Raw genomic sequence first — 20,896 nt, forward strand, 5'->3', positions numbered from 1 at the left:
TCTTTGAATATGGGTATTCGGTTTTTAATTTAAAAAATAAATAAAAATAAAAGGAAAATGAAAAAAAAAAATTGTGTTTGACTTTGACTTGCTTAATTTCGTATCTCTGACTTAACTAGTTTGAAAGGAACTGCTTACCTTGCTCATTTGAAGTGTGAGTGAATTTGCCACGATGGTAAGCTTCAACTATGTTTGCACACAAGATTTTGTGTTTGTAATAGTCTATATGTACCATGATTTTTGCTTTTGCCTTAGAGGAACTCCAATTTGGCAATTACCTTAGCTTGATCATTCCGAGTTCCATTCTCATTTTCTCATGTTTCTCTCTGTTCAAAGGCTTAGTTAAAATATCAGCAATTTGGTGATCAGTTTGGCAAAAGTCTAATTTGATCAAACCTTTCTCAACATTATCTTTAAGGAAATGGTGTCTGATGTGGATGTGTTTGACTCGGGAATGATGAACCGGATCTTTTGAAATACAAATAGCACTAGTGTTATCACAATAGATAGGAACACAATCATAGATAATACCAAAATCTCTTAGCTGTTGTTTTATCCATAGAATTTGTGAGCAACAAGCTGCAGCAGCTACATACTCAGCTTCAGCTGTGGATAGAGCAACAGTATTCTGTTTCTTGGAACCCCAAGAAACCATGCATGGACCTAGGAACTGTACCATACCTGATGTGCTTTTTCTATTCACTAAGTCACCTGCATAATCAGCATCTGCATATCCTCTTAGCTCGAAGGATCCACTTCTTGGATAGTAAAGGCATAGGTCATCAGTTCCTTTGAGATATCTTAGTATTCTTTTCACCGCAGTTAGATGGGACTCCTTTGGATTTGATTGAAATCTTGCACATAGTCCTACACTAAAAGAAATGTCAGGTCTACTGGCTGTTAAATATAATAGAGATCCAATCATACCTCTGTATTTTGTTTGATTCACACTTTTCCCATTTGGATCAGTGTCTAATCTGGTAGCAATTCCCATGGGAGTGTGATTTACTTTGGCTGATTCTAGCTCATATTTCTTTAGGAGTTCCTTCACATACTTTTGTTGGTGTATCATGATTCCCTCCTCGGTTTGCTTGATTTGTAAACCAAGGAAGAAGTTGAGTTCCCCCATCATACTCATTTCAAATTCACTGCTCATCAAGCTTGCAAAATCCTTGCACAAATTTTCATTAGTTGCTCCAAATAATATATCATCAACATAAATTTGAACTACTAACAAGTCAGTTCCTCTAGATTTTAAGAATAAGGTTTTGTCTATTCTACCTCTTTTAAAATCATTTTGAAGGAGGAACTTTGATAATCTCTCGTACCAAGATCTAGGGGCTTGTTTTAGTCCATAGAGAGCCTTATCTAATTTGTAAATGTGATTTGGAAATTCGGGATTTTCAAATCCAGGGGGCTGTTCCACATAAACATCTTCCTCTAAGAAACCGTTTAAGAAAGCACATTTAACATCCATTTGATAAAGTTTAAAACCCATGAAAGCAGCAAAAGCAATTAAGATTCTAATGGCTTCTAATCTAGCAACAGGTGCAAATGTTTCTTCAAAGTCAATGCCTTCCTGTTGATTATAACCTTTGACCACTAACCTTGCTTTGTTCCTTATGATTGTTGCATGTTCATCTTTCTTGTTCCGGAACACCCATTTTAGCCCTATCACCTTCTGGTGCTTTGGTTTGGGTTCCAAGTGCCATACCTTGTTTCTTCTGAATTCATTTAATTCTTCTTGCATGGCAATGATCCAGTCAGCATCTTCCAGAGCCTCAGTGTGATTTCTTGGCTCAAATATGGAGAGGAACGCGTGGAATGCGCAAAAGTTCCTTAGTTGTGACCTTGTCTGAGTTCCTTTTCTGATGTCACTCACAATGAGTTCCATTGGGTGGGACTTTAGATGCTTCCAAGGTTTAGGTTGAAATTGAGCTGCTGGTGTTGTGGCATTTTCGTCAGTTCCTTCTATGACCTGAGTTCCCTGTTGGGGTTCCTCTGGTGTTGTTTCTGGATCTTCTTGGTTTTCTGCTTGTTCCTCTAGTACGGGAACTTCTTGATTTTGTTGAGCAGTTCCTCTTGCTGTGTGTTTGCTTATTTGGAACTCCTCATCATTTTCTGCAGCACGAGATAAACCAATCTCGAAAAATTCTTGTTCCTGTACTATGTCAGTTTTGTTAGATTCATCAAATATTATATGTACACTTTCCTCAACACACATAGATCTTTTGTTATAAACTCTATAAGCCTTGCTATTTAAGGCATATCCTAGGAACACTGCCTCGTCGCTTCTTTCATCAAACTTCCCCAAGTTCCTTTTTCCATTGTTGTGGACAAAACATTTGCTCCCAAAGGCTCTAAAGTAAGAGATGTTGGGTTTTATACCTTTTAGTAGCTCATAGGGGGTTTTGTTTAGGATTGCTCGAATCATAACTCTATTTATAATGTAACAAGCAGTATTGACTGCTTCAGCCCAGAAGTTCCTAGGCAAGGAACTGGCTATTAGCATGGTTCTTGCCATGTCCTCTAGGGTTCTATTTTTCCTCTCAACAACTCCATTTTGTTGTGGAGTTCTGGGAGCTGAGAAATTGTGGTCCATACCTTGTTCCTTGCAGTATTCATCGAATTTGTAGTTTTCAAATTCTGTTCCATGATCTGATCTTATATGGATCAGTTGGTGACCTGTGGTTTTCTGGATTTTCTTTGAAAATGTAACAAACTCATCAAACGTTTCATCCTTGCTTGTTAGAAATATGACCCAAGTAAAGCGAGAGTAATCATCAACAATAACTAATACATATTTTTTCCCACTTCTGCTTTGAATTCTCATTGGTCCACATAAGTCCATATGGATGAGTTCCAATGGTTTTGTGGTGCTTACCAATTTCTTAGATTTAAAGGAACTTCGGACATGCTTGCCTTTTGCACATGCATCACACACTTTATCAGTTAGGAACTTGATTGAGGGGAGTCCTCGAACCAGTTCCTTTGATCTTAGTTTGTCAAGCAGCGAGAAACTAGCATGTCCAAACCTCCTGTGCCATAGTAGGGAATTTTCTTCAAGGGCACTGAGGCAGGTTAGATTGTTCCTGGGAACTGTATTGAGATCCACAGAATATGTGTTCCCTTTACGAGTTCCTTCCAAAATAACCTTCCCAGTGTTATTGTTTATGATTTGACAGTTTTCAGAAGTAAAACTTACAGAGTTTCCTTTGTCACAGAATTGAGAGATGCTTAGTAGACTGTGCATCAAACCCTCGACTAAAAATACATTTTCAATGGCGTAGGAACTTGACCTTCCAACTTTTCCAATTCCAATAATTTCTCCTTTCATGTTGTCTCCAAAGGTCACAGTTCCTCCATTGTAGGCTTCTAGTGAGAGGAATTTAGATTTGTCTCCTGTCATGTGTTTGGAACACCCGCTGTCGAGATACCACGAGCTGTTCCCCTTCACTAGAATCTGTAAAGAGATCAAAGGTTAGTTACAGGAACTCGGGTTTCCTCGAGTTCCTTTTCAACTATAACTTCAGACTTCTTAACCCATTTTTGCTTTACATAATTTATGTTTCTTTGATCCTGTTCCTTCATCTTGGAACACTCAGTACTTATGTGACTTCCACTTCCACATGAGAAGCAGACTTTTACACTAGGAAGATCCACATACTTCTTCTTATGACTATTTTTATGGTTAAAGCCCAATCCTTCTGTTCTCTTAGATTGAGCATTCTCAATCCATTTGGGAGGAACTTTAGGTGGTTGTCTCTGTGCCCTGGCCATGGATAGTTCCCTTTCCAGTTTCTCTTTTTGTTCCTTTGTGGTGATCAGATCTTTGTTTAAATTTTCTAAGTCGATGTTAAAAATTCCCATGTTGATTTCCAAGGATTTTGTAGGATCTAAACTTAAATTAAACATCTTATATTGACTGAGTTGAACTTGTAGAAGGATGTTTTCATTTCTAATTTTTTCGAATGACTCATTAATAGAGGTATTTCTATCTAGTAATTCAAAGAACCTGCCTTGGACATCAGATCTAATATTGTTCAGATAATTTATGTGGTCTTTACTGAGTTCCAAGGCTCTATCACTTTGTGCTTTTAATATACTTAGCTTTTTGTAATCATCTAGAGTTTCTAGCAACAGTTCAATTAGTTTTGACTTTGAGAGACACTGAAGAGTGGAGGAACTTACTTCTTCTGATGGAACTTGATCAGTTCCTTCTGTTCTAGCCATAAGGCAGAGATTTGCAGTTTCTTCATTTGGTTGTTCCTCATCGTCTTCTGAGTCTGTTGCTTCGCCCCATGCAGCTATCATGGCCTTCTTGAAGTTTGGTCTGTTGAAGGTAGACTTGTTAAAGCGATCTTTGACCTGTTCCTTCCCTTTTCCTCTGGTCTTGTCGTTCTCCCACAGAGGGCATTCACGAATTTGATGATCAGTTTCTCCACATTTGAAGCAACCTTGCTCAGTTTTGGAACTAGTGATTTTCTTGGCAAAGTTCCTTCCTTTCTGGTTTCCTGGTTTGAAGTTCCTATAGAGCTTTCTCATTCTTCTGACCAGCATGGCAGCCTCTTCTTCATCTGGTTCAGATTCATCGAGTTCCTCAGCCTTTAGAGCAAGTCCTCGACTTCTTGAGCTCTCGGGAACAGCAGCTCCAAGATGCAGTTCGTGTGTCATCAAGGAACCAGCAAGTTGTTCAATGTTGAACTTGGTGAAGTCCTTGGTCTCAAACAGTGCAGTGACCTTTGTTCTCCAGCGATCATCTTGTGGCATGCTTCTTAGTATTTTTCTTACCTGTTCATCTGTGGGAATGATTCTACCAAGAGAAACTAATTCATTGGTTATGTTAGTAAATCTAGTGAACATTTCTTGAATAGTTTCTTTTGGAAGCATCTCAAATCTTTCATATTTAGACATCAAAAGGTCAATTTTGGAACGCTTGACTTCATTAGTTCCTTCGTGGGTTACTTGAAGTAGTTCCCAAATCTGTTTTGCGTTCTTGCACCCCATGACTCTGTTGTGTTCATGAGGTCCAAGCCCGCAATGCAAGATTTTGACAGCCATGGCATTCATCTCATATTTATCAAAGTCTTCTTTAGAAAATTCAGACATTGGTTTAGGAACTACCTCGTTTTCAGCATTGGTCTTTGTTACCTCGAAGTCTCCAACTTCAATTACACGCCAAACTTGGTAATTTTCAGCTTTGATGAATATCTCCATTCTATTCTTCCAGTATGAGTAGAACTTGCCATTGAACATAGGTGGCCTTTGTGTCGAGTAACCTTCTTCCAGTTTCTCTTGTGAGTTCATACTTTCAGGAACTTGACTCAAACAGGGTTTCCTGTGTTTTAGTGAGTACTGGCTCTGATACCAACTGTTATTCCAGTAGGAACACGCACAAGAGGGGGGGGTGAATTGTAATTAGAACTTTGATAAAGTTTCTTGCGGAACTTAAGAAACAATCAAGAAACTGAGAATAGAGAAGACAATAACAATAATTGTGAAAACTTCTTGATACTAATCAAGAAGAGAATTCTTTTATTATGGTAATGCCTCGATTACAATAATCTCTCCAACACAAGTTCCTCTCAAACTCGTGTTCCTCACAGTAATCTACTTCGATTACAACTCCTTGACTTCTCTCTCTCAGACTTAAACTCTAAGTCTAAACAGGATAACTCTATCCTTACTAATACAAAATATAATTCGTGTTTGGATAACTCTAGATATTAATAATGCTTTTGTGTGGATATAAGGAACTTAGGAACTTTGAATTAACTAGGACACAAACTGTTTTAGAAAATCTTAGACAAAACGTTTTTAGGAAAGCAAAAACTCTCAGAATGTTTGTGTACTTTAAACCAAAAACGATTTCCCTTTTATAGTGTTTATCCTTAGGGTTAGTTCCCTTCAAAACCTCAACTGCTAACTGCCAGCACTTTGGTCTCCACGTCCCTTGACTTGAGGAACAAGGAGAAGACCACTTCCCACGTTCAGCCACAAAGCAGTTGGTGGTTTGACTCAATCAAACCCTAAAATATTTCTTTAAAACAGATTTTATTTATCTACAAAAACTTAGGAGAATATTTAGGAAAATAAGTTTTGTTTAAATAAAATAAAACGTAAATCTATTTTATATTAAATATGTAAAACTTGTTTTTATTTTTCCATAAAAATCGCTTCCAATAAAATAAATGGCCTAATTAAATCATAAGTTCCTTGAGTACTCTATATACCATTTGCATAATTAATATTTACATAAAATTCTAAGTACAGTGGACTACCTAGACTTTATGTCTTCCCTTTGTCTGGAACTTGCAACTCAGAAGCTTCAGACGTTCCAGCTAAGGAACATTGATGAGTTCCTCTCTTGCTAACCAGGAACTCTTGGCTATGAGTCTGTAATAGTTCTTGTGGATATTCGGAACTCTTGATATGTAACTGTGTTGCTCCTCTTGTGACTTCAAACTGGAACAGATACAACTTCCAGCTCTGAAACTCCATTGACTGTTCCAAGTGTACCTCAGGAACTTCACCAGTTTATTCAAGTTCCTATCCTAATAGAAACTTGGGCATATGCCTGTTCAAAGTCATTTAGCAACCATAATCAGGAAGTTTGCAATATGTGTGTGTCATCAACCAAAACTTAGGAACAACAGTGTTTAACCCTGGCTTTATCAAAAACCAGTCCCCATTCTGTACTGCATAGTGCTCGATCAAGCCTAGCACTGGTTCTGGTTTCAGCCGAATTCCCTCTTGCCCATGTGTGGGAAGGGCAAGAGAATTCGATTTCAAGTAGTTGATTGTGTTCAACCCATTGATTGAAGTGGTTGCTGCGTCTGGATGTTTCAGAACAGCTCGAGCTTCGCTCCCAGTCAAACCTTGTTTCATTGAAGTCACCTGCAAGCATCCAAGGTTTGTTATTTCTTGCTGCAAAGTTCTCCAGCTCTCGCCAAATTAGATCTTGTCGTTTTGAGGGGTCTGGACTTGCATAAACAGTTGTGAAATACCAAGGGACTTCACCAATTCTTGTGATCTCCATGGTTATGTACTGATTATGTTGTTCTATGGGGTTTACTGTGATGAGTTCAGGTTTCCAGAACACCCATATTCCTCCACTAAACCCTTGTGCATCAACTCTTGTATGGCCACCATAACTCAGCACTGTTGCAATTCTCTCCGCTCTAGCACCACCCATGTGGGTTTCGACCAGGGCAAAGATCATAGGTTTGTTTACTCGAATGATTTCTCTCAGAGCAGATAGAAATTCTCGGCTTCCCGCCCCTTGAGAGTTCCACACCATGCACGTTATGGGGGGAAGACCAATATTAATGTTATGTGTATTATTCATAAGATTCAGAGAGTTAGGGAATACTGATTTGTAGGCATTTGAGATGGATTTCAATGCTTTGTCAATGTCAGTTGGTAACCTCAAGGTTACCATCATCTCTAGTGATTCTTGGCCTGGGGCTTGCCATGAGTGAACCTCCAATACAAGCTTGTGGGCCAGGGGGTCGGCTATGCCCATATACGGGTTGGTCATCGGGTAGTTTGCACATATAATCTTCTCCGGGGGAATGTTGAGCATTATTGGTTCGATAGGGGGTTGGAGATACATGGGATTCAACTGAGTCATGGGAGCTTGTTTCAGAGATTGGAGTAGCAGAAGTCAAAGGCTTGGGGTTTGCAGTGCTTAGGTTTGGTGTGGCTGTTTGTGGCTTCTCAATCCTTGAATCGTGCTTGTCAAGGGAATTGGAGTTCCTGATCTGATTGGATTCTTGTGTAGCTTGAAAAACAACTAAGGAGTTTTCTTTGCCAAGGGAACTGTTGACTGGAATTTGGTCTCCCAAAGGAAACTGAATATTAGTCCTATTTTTTAGAGTATTATTAGGAGTAATATTCTGTTTCTTTTTGGTTTTTCATTGTTTATTTGAGGCAATATTCTGATTGCGATTACCCTCAATCCCTAAATTAAAGGGATTTAGAATTCCTCCCATACCAGAATTTTGGGAATCCTTCCCTAAGTCAATTGTTTCAATATTTCCTGTAATTGGATTCGCCCCAATATTCTCTCTAATTGATTTGTTTTCCATAATCCCGCTAATTTCGCTTTGATTGATCCCATTCAGCACCGCGAATCTCGAACCACCGATTTTTGCTCCCTGGGTATCCCCTGATTTGCTCTGTCCTTGATTTTGGTGTGCTTGTCTTTGACCCGATCTTGCCCCGTCGGAGTTGGTTTTTACCGACTGATTTTTTCCGGTCGGGGTGGTCTTCTCCGAGGAGGTGGCTTTTTCACCATCATCCATGATCCAAAAGGTTGTTCGTCTTCTAGTCGATGGAGTAGGGGGTCCCCCATGGGGGTTGTGTCCTTTTCATATTCAATGATTTGTGCTTGGTTATCGGGGTTAAGTGAGCAGCTATTACCATTGTGGCCAATTTTCCCGCAACGAAAGCAGATCATCTTCAATCCTTCATACTGAATTTTCCAGATCTTCCCCTTTAACCAAAATTTTGATAGTAAGGGTTTTGATAAATCCAGTTCCACACTCAGGCGTGTAAATTGACCTCTTTCCGCTGTGGCTGTGTTCTGATCAATTCTTATTACCTTGCCTATCTTGCCTCCAACCTTTTTAAGGAATTCCTGATCAAACTATTCCACTGATAAATGTGGGATACGCACCCAGGCTGTGAGGAAGCGCATCGGTGCATTATCAGGTACAAAATTTGGGATCCATTTGCGGATGGTTAGATAATTATCATCAAACATCCAGGGTCCTTGGGTAAGAACATGATTGTAATCTCCTACGTTCGAGAAACGGGCAATGAAGTATTCATGTCCTACATCGGTAAGGACCAACCCACCACTTAGTTCCCACTTCTTTTTTAGGCGTTTCATGAGAGACATGTAACCTATTTTGCTTTCAAACATTTTGATGATTAGTGCATATTTCCATGGGTGTCTCAGTCTTTTTTTCTCCTCTTTGGTTAAGAGGATAAGTGGGCATTGTGGGTCATCAATGGTGTCGTCTGGCGGCATGTCATCGTCGGAGACATCGTCTTCATCTTCCTGTATTAGACTATTGTCAAAGGCCCTTTGCATATGGTCAGCAGCTACCATATCACGAAAGGAAGGGCCATTGGTTGGCATGTGTCCAGGTCTTCCTGTTTCGGTTCGTAGAAGCGAAATTTGGGATAGATGATTAGTTGCTTCAGCCATCTCTTGATCAGCATTTTGATTGAAGATGAGGTGTGTTATTTTACGTTTGGATTTTTTGGTAGATTGGGCTGTTGAGTCAAGTTCCTCTGGTGAGGATTGGAGAGGTTTTTCCATAGAGCTGTTCCGTATATCTTAATGATTCCAAGTTGTATGTAATATATAACACTATATTTATCTTTTACCCCTTTCTTATTTCCATCTCTAATGACAAATTTGTCCAAATTGTTGCAATGTCTAAAATTATTGATGATAATTAGCCATCATTTTGAATTAAGTGATCAAATGTATTAATGTACATCAATTTTATTGGTTTTACCAAACCAAAACATTTTATATACTCCGTGTTCCGGTGTTGTAAAGATGGAAACAATGGGCTTCGAATGAAGGCCCTTTTGTATGTGTTGAAGATCTTGCTTGTTTGAATGAGTGGAGTCCGAATTCACCTGCACAAGAGCAAAGTCACTAGCCTCGGGGGTGTTTCCGAGGAAAGCCCCTCCGATGCCTAAGTAAGAATGATGCTCGGATTCTAGAGAGAAGTTCTCTAGAAGAGTAGTCTTAAGGCGGTAAAATTGGACGTACCTTGAGGTGTGAGCCTTGGCGGCCTATTTATAGTGTTTGCATAATAAATGCCCATAGGTCATTTATTGCTATTGGGCCTTGGGCCTTGATGGATGGCTGACTAGCCATTGGTGGGTTTGATGCTGTTTGATTAGAGCCATTGGGCTTTGGACTTAGTGGCCCAATTGAGAATCAATTGGGAGCCCCCAAACAACATGCCCCCCAGACCCGGTCCATTTAGAATTAAATGGGTGGGTTTCCAGCTGTCAGAAGTCCGAAAGTTCCCTCTCTTTTTCTGAAAAGGGATGATTTGCATTGATGACAAGTGTTGGGAGTTGTATTGTGCCGTGGAGATCGTGGGTTGAGGAAGTTGATGCGCCCCTTTTCTTTTCTATAAATACGGGGTGCATTGCTCTTTTCGAACTTTTTACTCCTTCTTTCAGACCCTTTCTCTCTCTAAATTCCGGCGATCGCAGTGCAATTTGTTTCTTCAGATCTACGAAATTCGGCCAACTTTAGGCTTCGGGAACTTGTGTTGTTCGTTTTATCGGCGAATTCCGCTTCGGAAAAAGGTAATTTGTTTCTGAATTCTCCTTTTTTCTTCGTTTTTCCTTCTACCCCTCAATCTCAACCCTAGACCGAGAATTCGCGGCCATGGCAAAGAATAGGGGCAAGAGCAAGTTCGTCGTTGGCTCCTCTAGTGAGAGGGAGAACGTGCCTTCGGGAAGGTTACCGAAAACTTCAAGGGGTCGGCCTTCGGAGAGGCCAGTGGAGAGGCGTTCGACTGGTTGGGATGCTTCGAAAGATGATGTTGTTGGCGGGTCTAGCGTGTCTGAACGCGCAACTTCTGGTAAGAAAGCTGGCTCTTCGGGTGTGCGCCGCTCCTACCCTGAGTTTCCAGTTCATTGGACTGAAGCTGATCCGCAGGGCAAGTATGCCCCGATTCTGCATGAGACCACTAAGATCGATGGTCCCTTGGAAAAATCGGTCAGTGGTGACTGGTTGGTGGAGGCGAAGCTGGGGCATTACCATCGGAGGGCCGAAGAGTTATACGGAATCCAGCACGCCTTGGGGTACTGGTGCGAGCTTCCCGACCAGGAGCGTCCTCGGGTGACTCATCCGCCGAGGGGGTTCATCTCTGTGTATACTCATCATTTGGAGAACGGTCTCCGCTTTCCTTTGGATCCCTTCGTATCCGAGCTCCTGGTGTCGTACAACATCAGTTTGGCCCAGCTTACCCCCAAATCTATGAGGCACATCATCGGATTTAGATGGGTGTGCGATTTTATTAACTTTCCATGCTCTGTTGCCGTGTTTCGGGATCTGCACGATCTATCTTTCAACCACGCTTCCAAGGGGGATGGGTATGGTTGGTGGACCATTATCAACAAAAGATCCCGAAGAAAGGGGGAGCCGAACTATATTACGGCCTACCCTTACCTCAGCTCTGATCATAACTGGAAGACGGAGTGGTTGTTCGTTCGTGTGACGACAGATCCGAAGCATCCACATTTTTACCGCCCTCTGAAGTGGTTTGTGACTCCTGATCCTGATATGCGAAGCGTGGCTGCTCCGGATCGGAACCATCACCACTACGTGGATCTCCTCCAGTGGTTTTTGGCTCGGGAGGACAACTACAAATTGCCGTCCAACTGGCTCCCGAACCTCAACTATATCTTGCGGGAGGACATTCTTGCTGTTGCCGGTCTCAGCAGGATTTTTGACAGGGGTAGGTGTCTTTCGGCTGGGACCGTGCTTTAGTAAGTTTGTCCTCCTCCTTTTTGGTCTCGTTTTACTGATTTCGTTTTGTGCTTTGTTTCTGCAGAGTACGGTTTTAGCTGCGTTGATCCTGTGGTCTTGGGTATTTCTTTGGATCTGAAGACCATTCACGACTCGGCCCCTGATTATAAGTTCGGGAAGGAGAATCCTCGCAATCCTCGCTTGAAGGATTACGTGCTGTCTCCGTCGGGTGTCGCTCGGATATCTGAAGTTCGAGCTGATCCGTGGGATTCTGCCTCTTCTCCCGAAGCTGTTCCAGTGAAAGTCGTGCTCCCTGATTTGAGGACAACCTCGGATCCGGTGAGTGTTTCTAATCTCGAGGTCTTTTGCTTGTCTTTCTTTTTGGTTGGCCGTCGGCTAACGTCTTGGTCCTGGACCATCTTTTTAGGGTCCTGGGACTGACGCTGTGCCGCGTGCCGTTCCTTCGGTTTCATCTCCGGCTCGGATAGATATCTCTTTATCTAGGAACCGGGTACTTCGCGATTTTTCTTTATTCCTTCCTTTGTCTTGTTTTACATTTATTGACCCTTGGTTTCTTCTGTTTAGGATCAGCGCAAAAGGAAGAGCAGCACTCTTTTGAGGCCTTCTGCGCATCCGAAGAAGGCGAAAGCTGATCAGTCTTCGGAGAGGGTATTTGTTCTGACTTAGAGCTTTTGTGATCTGTTCCCTCTTTTTCTGAAACTGACCTTTGAGCGTTTGCCCTGTAGGAAGTGGTTTCGGAAGTCATGCCTCCTCCCAAAAATCTCCTTCACTTCATGCCCTTGCCCGGGCAGAAGTTGAAGAGTGTGGTGGTTGCGGAACCGCCTCCTGTGGACCAACCGCTGGCTGAGGAAGATACCATCCCTTCTCCGCTGAAGCCGTCTGCTGCTTTAGGGATCGAGATCCAGGATATAACCAAGGTGATGGAGGCAATTGAAGCCGACCTTGTTCCTGGCTCGGATGTCCCTATTGTGGCCGAGCAGAAGGAAGAAGCTGCTGACGTTTCTCTCGAAAGGGAGAAAAGTCCGGATAAGGAGATGGTGGATCTCACCGAAGCTCACGCAGAGGTTCCCGAAGCTGAGAAGGAGGTCCCTTCTGCTGAGGAGGAGCAACCCGAGCAGGGTCTGACGAGGAAGAGGCGTCATTCGACCTTGGGCTCCACTTCGACCTCGGCCCTGGATAGACTGATCCACGCTGACCCTTGCTCGGATGTTCCGCTGAAACGGATCCCCGAGGAGGTAAGGGAGGCGATGGCTCGCTATGCCAGAGCTCCGGTTTTGGGGGAGAACCCCATGGCTCACGTGGGATCTTTGGTGGGTCCCGAAGCTGCACGGGAGAATCTTCTTCGGGCCAACCCGCAGTGGAGGGTTCCTGGAGCTGAGGAGAGGAACCCAGCTATGATGGCCCAATATTATCTGAATGAGGTAAGTGTTGGAAATTTTGTTTTGAGTTCCTTTTTTTTTTGGTTTGTTGTTTTCTTCTTTCCTCATCTTTTCTCGTCCTTTCTTCTTTCCCAGGCTGTTTTCTGGTCCTCGTTCGCTTCCGAGTGTAGCTCGGTTGAGGAAAGGCAGCTGAGGAGGTATCAGGAGGCTTATGCTCGTGATATCCCTGTCTTGGACCAGAAGGCTGGGCAGCTCATGGCCGAGATGGTGGACCTCAAGCAACTGTACCTTCAGTACAGTCGTGAGGCTAGGGAAGCGGCGGAACAGATCGGGGCCGAAGTTGGGAGGCTCACTTTCCAAGTTGAAGAGGATGCTGAAAAGATAGCTTCCTTCGACAGGGAGAGGAGAGAAATGGCTGCCAAGTTTGCGAGCGAACTTGAAGAAAAAGACAGTCTTCTCAAGGAGATGACGTCTAAATTTGAGGCGGCCATTAAGCAGAGCCAGGAAGCGGAGGCGAGGCTTCAGCAGTTTATCAAGCACCGGGAGATTGTTCAGAATCAAGCTGACAAGGTGCCCGTTCTCCAGCTGAAGATCCGAGAGAAAGATGCTGCCATTCGGAAGTTGGAGCAAGAGAGAGTTGACCTCTACACTGCTGATCAGTGTAGAGAGCAATACTGGAATGGCATCCTGGGTGCTCGGCGGATGTTCGCGAAGCATATGCCTCATTTCCCTTGGAATGAGAAGGTTCCGCTCTGGATGAGGGCCCAGGATCACTTGGTGGAGTGCCAGGCCGATCGAGACGAAGCTGAAGCTGAACGCCAAGCTGCTCTTGCAGAGGCTCGGGCCCAGAAGGCGGCTTCCGAAGGTGATACTACTGCTGGGGGTTCTTCGAAGGATGCTCCTCTGGGGGATGCTCCTGAGACTCCCAAGAGCTAGGGATTCGGGCAGTCGTCTTCTTCAGAGTCGGTCGGTTCCAGTTGAGGACTTCCGAACATGTGCTTGCCTTTCCCCCTTTTGCCTCGGCGCTGCGTTGTACTTATTTCTTGCTTGTTTTCTTTAGTACTTCGGTAGGCCGGTATTGTCTGTTGATGGCTGCCGATTTTAACTTGTTTCATTTTGTTTTCAATTTTTGAGGTTTTTCGATGTATTTGTACTTCCCCCAAATATTGAATAAAAAATGAATGTTTGTTACTTGGCTGCTTCTTTTCAACTTGTTCTTTCGCAATTTTTAGGTCTTTAAATCCGTAGATTTCTCGAGCTCCTCTTTCTGTAGACTTGCTAAAAACCTTTTGATCTTGCGAGCTCTTTAAATCCGTAGATCTGTTAAGAGACTTTTTAACTTTTGCGAGTTCTTCAAATCCGTAGATCTGCTAAGAGGCTCTTTGACTTTGTGAGTTCTTCAAATCCGTAGATCTGCTAAGAGACTTTAGTTTTGCGAGTTCTTCAAATCCGTAGATCTGCTAAGAGACTCTTTAGTTTTGCGAGTTCTTCAAATCCGTAGATCTGCTAAGAGACTCTTTAGTTTTGCGAGTTCTTCAAATCCGTAGATCTGCTAAGAGACTCTTTAGTTTTGCGAGTTCTTCAAATCCGTAGATCTGCTAAGAGACTCTTTAGTTTCCAGACTCTTCAAATCCGTCGATCTGCTCAGAGGTTTGGATTGTTCTTCCGATCTCTTGTGGTTCGGAAACCTGGGCAAGAGATCGCTAGTCTGCCTCTTTAGTTATGCCTTCGGCGATCCGTGGATCTGAGCCGGAGTTTTATAACTTGATTCGAGCGACTGTTTGTTGCGAACAAATTTTATTAGGGTACCGCGAATCCGAGGATTCTGGACGGTTCCCTGAAGTGTATGATTTGGTCATTTCTTGCATTTTATCAAGGAATGGGCAAAGTCAACCTGTTTTTAGTCTCGGATTGATCAGATCCGAGGCTGCAGATATATATAAAGGGACAATAATTATAGAGATAAGTTTAATGAAACACATGGTGCCAATGGCTTTCCTCTTCTCATTAAACAACTTACTTGGTTTACAGACAGGGATCATACAAAATATTTCTTGAGAACATCGGTATTCCAATGGTTCTTCAGGATTGTTCCATCTAACTGTTTCAGCATATACGTGCCTGGCCTTTTTTCGGAATGGATGATGTATGGTCCTTCCCAAGTGGCTGAGAGTTTGCCATGGATCCGTCCTTTCTGAACCGAGGCGGCGTTTCTGAGTACTAGATCACCGACTTTTAGGGGTCTGGCGTTGACTCTTCGGTTGTAATGCTTGTTGACCCTCTGCAAATAGGCTGCGTTGAGTGTCCTTGCATCGTTCCGAGCTTCGTCCAGTAGATCGAGAGCTTCGGATAGAAGTTGATTGTTGCTTTCTCCTTGGAGCCCATCATATCTGTTGTATGCCTGGATCCTCAGGCTTTCTGTTCCGATTTCCACAGGAATTACAGCTTCGGATCCGTATACAAGGTGGAACGGTGTTTGTCCGGTAGCTTCTTTTTCAGTGGTCCGAAGGGACCATAGCGTTCCGGGTAGCTCTTCTAACCATTTGTTTTTGTCATCCTCGACTCTTTTCTTGAGTGCGTTGAGGATGAGTTTGTTAGCAGCTTCGGCTTGCCCGTTGCTTTGTGGGTGACAGACTGCCGAGTACGCTAGGTGTATGCCGAACTGTTTGCACCACTTTTGCAACGGGGTGTTGTCGAACTGTTTCCCGTGGTCGAAGACCATCAGTCTTGGTATGCCGAACCTTGTGATGATGTTCTGCCATATGAACTTGCGGACCTGGGGTTCGGTGATGGAGGAGACAGCTTCGGCTTCGATCCATTTGCTAAAATAGTCGACTCCTACAATCAACCACTTCTTCTGGTTCGTCGCTGAGGGGAAGGGACCAATGATGTCTAACCCCCACTGTGCGAATGGTAAGGGATACAGTGTTGATTGTAGGGTTTGAGCTGGTTGATGGATGGCTGGTGCGAACTTTTGGCATTTCTCGCATTTCCTTGCCATCTGCTTTGCCTCGGAAACCATAGTGGGCCACCAGTACCCAGCCCGAAGGGCTTTATGTGCTAATGTCCTACCTCCAATGTGGTTTCCGCATATCCCGAGGTGGATTTCCCTTAGGATGTAGTCAGCGTCTGTTGGACCCACACATTTTAGCAACGGAGCAGAGAATGATTTCCTCATGAGCTCTCCTTCGGCGCTGATGATGAACCATCTGTTGAATCTTTTCAGTTTTCTCGCTTGCAGCTTATCTTCGGGAAGTTCTCCCCTTTCTTTGTATGCAACTACTGCGTCCATCCAGCTAGGTTCGGTACGTAGGCTGCATACTGTGGTGGGTAGCAAGTCGATGCTTCTCTTTTGGTGAACTTCCACGTGGACCGACCTGTTTAGGTCGACGAGTGTTGAGCTTGCGAGTTTTGACAGTGCGTCTGCTTGCGTGTTCTGTCCTCGGGGAATGAGGATGACTTCAAAGGATCTTAACTTTGACGTTAAGGATTTAATTTTTGCTAAATAGGCTGTCATGCTGGGCCATTTGGCCTCATACTCCCCTCGGATCTGGTTGGCTACAAGCTGGGAATCAGTTTTGAGGCGAACATGTTCGGCCTCCAGGGATAAACAAAGCTCTATCCCTGCGATTGCGGCCTCGTATTTGGCCTCGTTGTTGGTTGCTTTGAAGCCGAACTTCAATGCATACTCTATGCTTTTCCCCGTCGGGGGGATTAGTACAACTCCTGCCCCTGAGCCGTTTACTGTGGAAGATCCGTCAGTGAAGACCTCCCAAGTGCTTTTCGTGTCATCCAACATTTCCTGGTATGAGCACTCGGCCAAGAAGTCTGCCAATGCTTGTGCTTTGATTGCTGTCCTCGGCTGATATTTGATGCCGAACTCTGATAGTTCGAAGGCCCAGGCAGCCAATCTTCCTGACCTCTCTATTTTGTCGAGTACTTTTTCGAGCGGTTGGTCAGTTAGCACTGTGATCTGGTGGGAGTCGAAGTATGGCCTCAGTTTTCGTGCAGCTACCACTACTGCATATGCGACTTTCTCGATGAGTGGGTACCGGGTTTCGGCTCCTGTGAGTGTTCGGCTGGTGAAGTAGATTGGCTGTTGCTTCTTTTCTTCTTCCCGAAGAAGCACTGCGCTGACGGTTCCAGGGCTAACTGCGACATATAGGTACAGGGTTTCCCCCTCCTTTGGTCTGGCCAGTGTCGGCAGTTGAGCTAGGTGGGCTCTGAGTTGCTGAAAGGCTTCTCTTTGCTCCTGTTCCCATATCAGTTCGGGATCCACTTTCCTCGGGACCCCCTTTTTCTTGACTGGTTCTGCTTCTCCTCCGGGGAGGTTCTTTGGTTTCAGTGCCTTGAAGAAGGGGGCTCCCTTGTCCGAGGCTTTTGATATGAACCTTGTTAGTGCGGCTAACCTGCCGGGTAGCCTCTGCACATCTCTCTTGGTCTTCGGCTCGGGTAAATCCAATGCCGCTTGGACTTTGTCTGGGTTCGCATCAATTCCTCTTTCGCTCACCATGAATCCGAGGAACTTCCCTGACTTCACCCCGAAGACGCATTTTTTTGGGTTCAGCTTCATGCTGTATTTCCTCAGATTTCCGAAGGTCTCTGCCAAGTCTTTGACATGGTCTTCCTCCTTGATGCTTTTTACGATGGAGTCATCCACGTAGACCTCCACATTCCTCCCTTTCTGGTCGGCGAAGACGTGGTCAACTAACCTCTGGTAGGTGGCTCCGGCATTTTTCAAGCCGAAAGGCATCATTTTGTAGTTGAACACTCCTGCGCTTGTGATGAACGCTGTCTTTGCCCTGTCATCGGGGTGCATGAATACTTGGTGGTAGCCTGAAAAGGCATCCATGAAGCTGAGCAGTGCATGGCCGCTGGTGGAGTCAACCAGTTGATCTATCCTTGGCAGGGGATAGCAGTCTTTGGGGCAGGCTCGGTTCAGATCTGTGAAATCTACGCACATTCGCCATGAGCCGTTCGCTTTCTTGACCATCACCACGTTGGCCAGCCACTTCGGATACATGCATGGTTCGATGAATCCGGCCTCTTGCAACTTTTTAACTTCCTCGGCGATGGCTTTGTTTTTCTCCGAGGAGTAATTTCTCTTTTTTTGCTTGATTGGCCGAGCTTCAGCGTTGACATCCAGCTTGTGACAAATCAGCTTCGGATTTATCCCTGGCATATCTGCTGCTGACCATGCAAAGATGTCTTTGTGATCCCTGAGTAGTCGGATCAAATCGATTCGGAGCCCCGAGCTTAGGCCCTTGCCTATTCGGACGCTCCTGTCTGAATTATCTTCGAGGAAGATATCCTCCATTTCTTGATCTGGTTCGGGAGATAGGGTTTCGGGGCGGGCATCAACTTCTGCGGGAGACAAGCTTCTCGTGCTTGCTCTTCTCCTTTTTGCCTCGCTTTCCTCTCCCTTAGCTCCCTTTCCTTCCTCGGGGCCGTCCTCCAATTTGGGTTTTCGGACAACAGTGTGGCAGGTTCTTCTCGCCACTTCTTGATCACCTCTGATTCGTTCGGCGAATCCTGCATCCGAGACGTATATCATCAGCTGGTGGTATGTGGAGGGGACTGCTTGCATCTTGTGAATCATGGTTCTCCCCATGATTACGTTGTATACGGAGTCGCAGTCCATCACCAAAAATTCGTCCCGAAGGGTTTTTGCTGCCTGGCCTTCGCCCACTGTGACTGGCAGGGTGATCTTTCCTCGAGGGATAGCTGCGGATCCGTTGAATCCGATCAGAGGATAACTGACTTTCGTCAGTGCTTCCTCTGGCTCTTCGAGGATCAGCTGCTCGAAGCAGTTTCTGAAGATGATATTGACGGCACTTCCTCCGTCGACTAACACTCGATGTACGTTGTGGTTATTGAGGTCCATGGAGATGACCAGAGGATCGTCATGTTTGTACTGGACTCCGAAGCAATCATCAGCAGTGAAGGTCATGTTCGGGGGGTGTGGCTGGTTGTCTCCCACCGCGCTGAAGTTGACCCGATGGGAGAGGGCTCTTAGGTGTTTTTTGCTGGCCTGGCCAGACTTCTGTCCCCCGAACACCACTAGGATGTCATTTTTCTTGTGCCCTGTTGCTTCGTAGACCCTTTTCTGGGGTTGCTCGTGTTGTTTGCCGCTTGCGGCCTTTTCTTTTTCCTCCCTTCGGTCTAACAAGTACTGTTTCAGGTAGCCTCGGCGAACGAGGTCCTCAATGTTGTCTTTCAGCGAGTTGCATTCTTCGGTATGGTGACCGAAGTCATCATGGAACTCGCACCATTTGTTCTTGTTTCTCCGAGCTGGGTTGGACTTGAGCTTCCCAGGTAGTTTCCACTTTTCGTCGTTTCTGTTGAGGCTGAATATCTCCTTTCGGGGCAGAGCTAGTGGAGTGTAGTTGGTGTACTTGGGTTGAAGTTCACCCCTTCTCCCGTCTTTCTTCGGGCTCATCTCTCTAGCTCCTAGTTTCTCTTTCCCCTTCCTTGAGCTACCCTCGGGCTTGCTTTGGGTATTCTTTGTGTCTCTCGGATCCGACGATCCTTTCAGTCTTGCAGCGGCCTTGTTGAACTCCTCGGTTCTGATGAACGCATCAGCCATTTGGAGCACGTCAGCTATTCTGGAGGGGTTCTTCATTGAGAGTTCGTCACGGAACTTCCCTTCCTGGAGCGCGTGCTTCAAGGCGAAGATGGCCACGTCTGGCTGCAAGTTTGGTATGTTTGTTGATTCCTTCATGAATCTGGCCATGAATTCTCTCAGACTTTCGTCTCTTTCTTGTTGGATTGAGGTCAGTTCTGCTGTGGTTCGCTCGGGGCGATTGTTGCTCACGAACTGTGTGCAGAATCTCTTTTTCAGCTTTTTCCAGCTCTTGATCGATCCCTTCGGCAGCGATCTAAACCACTCTCCCGCCACTCCGGTTAGCGTGGTTGGGAAGTATTTACACCAGCATGCTTCGGAGTAGGGACTCAAGAACATTTGCTGCTCGTAGGAGATGACATGATCCCTCGGATCTGTGATTCCGCTGTAGGTTAGGTGAGCTGGCAGTCTTACCTTCGGTATTTCTTCCATGATCAGCTCGTCCGAGAAAGGGGATGACGTAGGAGTCATGATTCTTTTCCCGAGTCTAGCCCTGATGCCTTCGTTTGCCGAGGTTCTGCGATTAGAACGTTCGGGCGTACGATGGGGGCTAGGGGTTCGATCATGCCTCATGTCTCTTCTTCTTTCTCGGCTACTGACCTCGGGTCGTTCGCCAGATCTGCTCGACTCACCTACCCCGAGTCTCGTATGGATCGAAGGTCTTAACCTTGAGTGGACCGAGGGCCTCAACCTGCTGAGTACCGAGCTTCGGATCCGAGTGTTACGAGTAGTTGATTCGCTTTGGAGAGCTGTTGGAGTAGGCGATGGTCTCGCAAACCAATCTGGTTGCTGTTGTGCCCTTTTTTGGGTGTCCCACGTGCTCTCCATCCACCTCGACGTCAAGTGTGTACCTGTCAAGGGAAGGAGTTCTCGTTCGGGTCTGGACACTTCCGCACTGGGTGGCTCGTTCAGCCTTCGCCTGGTCCTCCTCTCTTCTCTGCGGTCATTTGCCAGTCCTTGCTGCTTTTCATTGAAGAGGAAGTTTTGCATGATGGTCATGGCCGCAGTGAGCTCTTCCCTAGTTGGAATCGGAGGTCCTGCATTTGTGGCGGTCGTAGCTCTGCTTGGCTGTGACCTCGCCATCGATTGAGGGTGCCCCTCTTGGTCAGATTCTGAATCTGACCGCACCATCATATCGTCGTCATTGTTGTTAACAACATCATTCACCATTTTCGCGGGAAGAGGTGATTGATGTCTTTCAAAGGCTTTGAAGTGTCCTTCCCCACAGACGGCGCCAAATTGTTCCGGTGTTGTAAAGATGGAAACAATGGGCTTCGAATGAAGGCCCTTTTGTATGTGTTGAAGATCTTGCTTGTTTGAATGAGTGGAGTCCGAATTCACCTGCACAAGAGCAAAGTC

General features: G+C 44.9%; 3 protein-coding genes across 3 annotated transcripts; 2 read left to right on the forward strand and 1 right to left on the reverse strand.

Annotated features, from left to right (window-relative positions):
- Positions 1 to 6,643: 6,643 nt before the first annotated feature.
- Positions 6,644 to 7,300, reverse strand: LOC130467679 (uncharacterized). Its single transcript, XM_056836265.1, has one exon. The coding sequence runs from the start codon at positions 7,298 to 7,300 to the stop codon at positions 6,644 to 6,646; it is 657 nt and encodes a 218-aa protein (XP_056692243.1).
- A 2,698-nt stretch (positions 7,301 to 9,998) lies between these two features.
- On the forward strand, positions 9,999 to 12,194 carry LOC130468052 (uncharacterized). Its single transcript, XM_056837536.1, has 2 exons — positions 9,999 to 11,854; positions 12,101 to 12,194. Exon 1 carries the CDS (start codon positions 10,430 to 10,432, stop codon positions 11,534 to 11,536), a length of 1,107 nt encoding a protein of 368 aa, XP_056693514.1. The 5' UTR covers positions 9,999 to 10,429; the 3' UTR covers positions 11,537 to 11,854; positions 12,101 to 12,194.
- LOC130468051 (uncharacterized) lies at positions 12,126 to 13,952 on the forward strand. Its single transcript, XM_056837535.1, has 2 exons — positions 12,126 to 12,957; positions 13,051 to 13,952. The coding sequence occupies exons 1-2, from the start codon at positions 12,280 to 12,282 to the stop codon at positions 13,849 to 13,851; spliced, it is 1,479 nt and encodes a 492-aa protein (XP_056693513.1). The 5' UTR covers positions 12,126 to 12,279; the 3' UTR covers positions 13,852 to 13,952.
- Positions 13,953 to 20,896: the final 6,944 nt, after the last annotated feature.

This window comes from Spinacia oleracea, chromosome 2 (genome assembly GCF_020520425.1).
Source record: "Spinacia oleracea cultivar Varoflay chromosome 2, BTI_SOV_V1, whole genome shotgun sequence".
NCBI classification, from domain to species: domain Eukaryota; kingdom Viridiplantae; phylum Streptophyta; class Magnoliopsida; order Caryophyllales; family Amaranthaceae; genus Spinacia; species Spinacia oleracea.

What these genes read in the sequence shown, in the direction of transcription:
- LOC130468052 (XM_056837536.1), top strand. Translation starts at nt 10,430, where the DNA reads ATGGCAAAGAATAGGGGCAAGAGCAAGTTCGTCGTTGGCTCCTCTAGT.
- LOC130468051 (XM_056837535.1), top strand. Translation starts at nt 12,280, where the DNA reads ATGCCTCCTCCCAAAAATCTCCTTCACTTCATGCCCTTGCCCGGGCAG. An exon ending in CCCAATATTATCTGAATGAG is followed by an intron (nt 12,958 to 13,050) that starts GTAAGTGTTGGA and finishes CTTCTTTCCCAG; the next exon opens with GCTGTTTTCTGGTCCTCGTT.
- LOC130467679 (XM_056836265.1), bottom strand. Translation starts at nt 7,300, where the DNA reads ATGGTGTGGAACTCTCAAGGGGCGGGAAGCCGAGAATTTCTATCTGCT.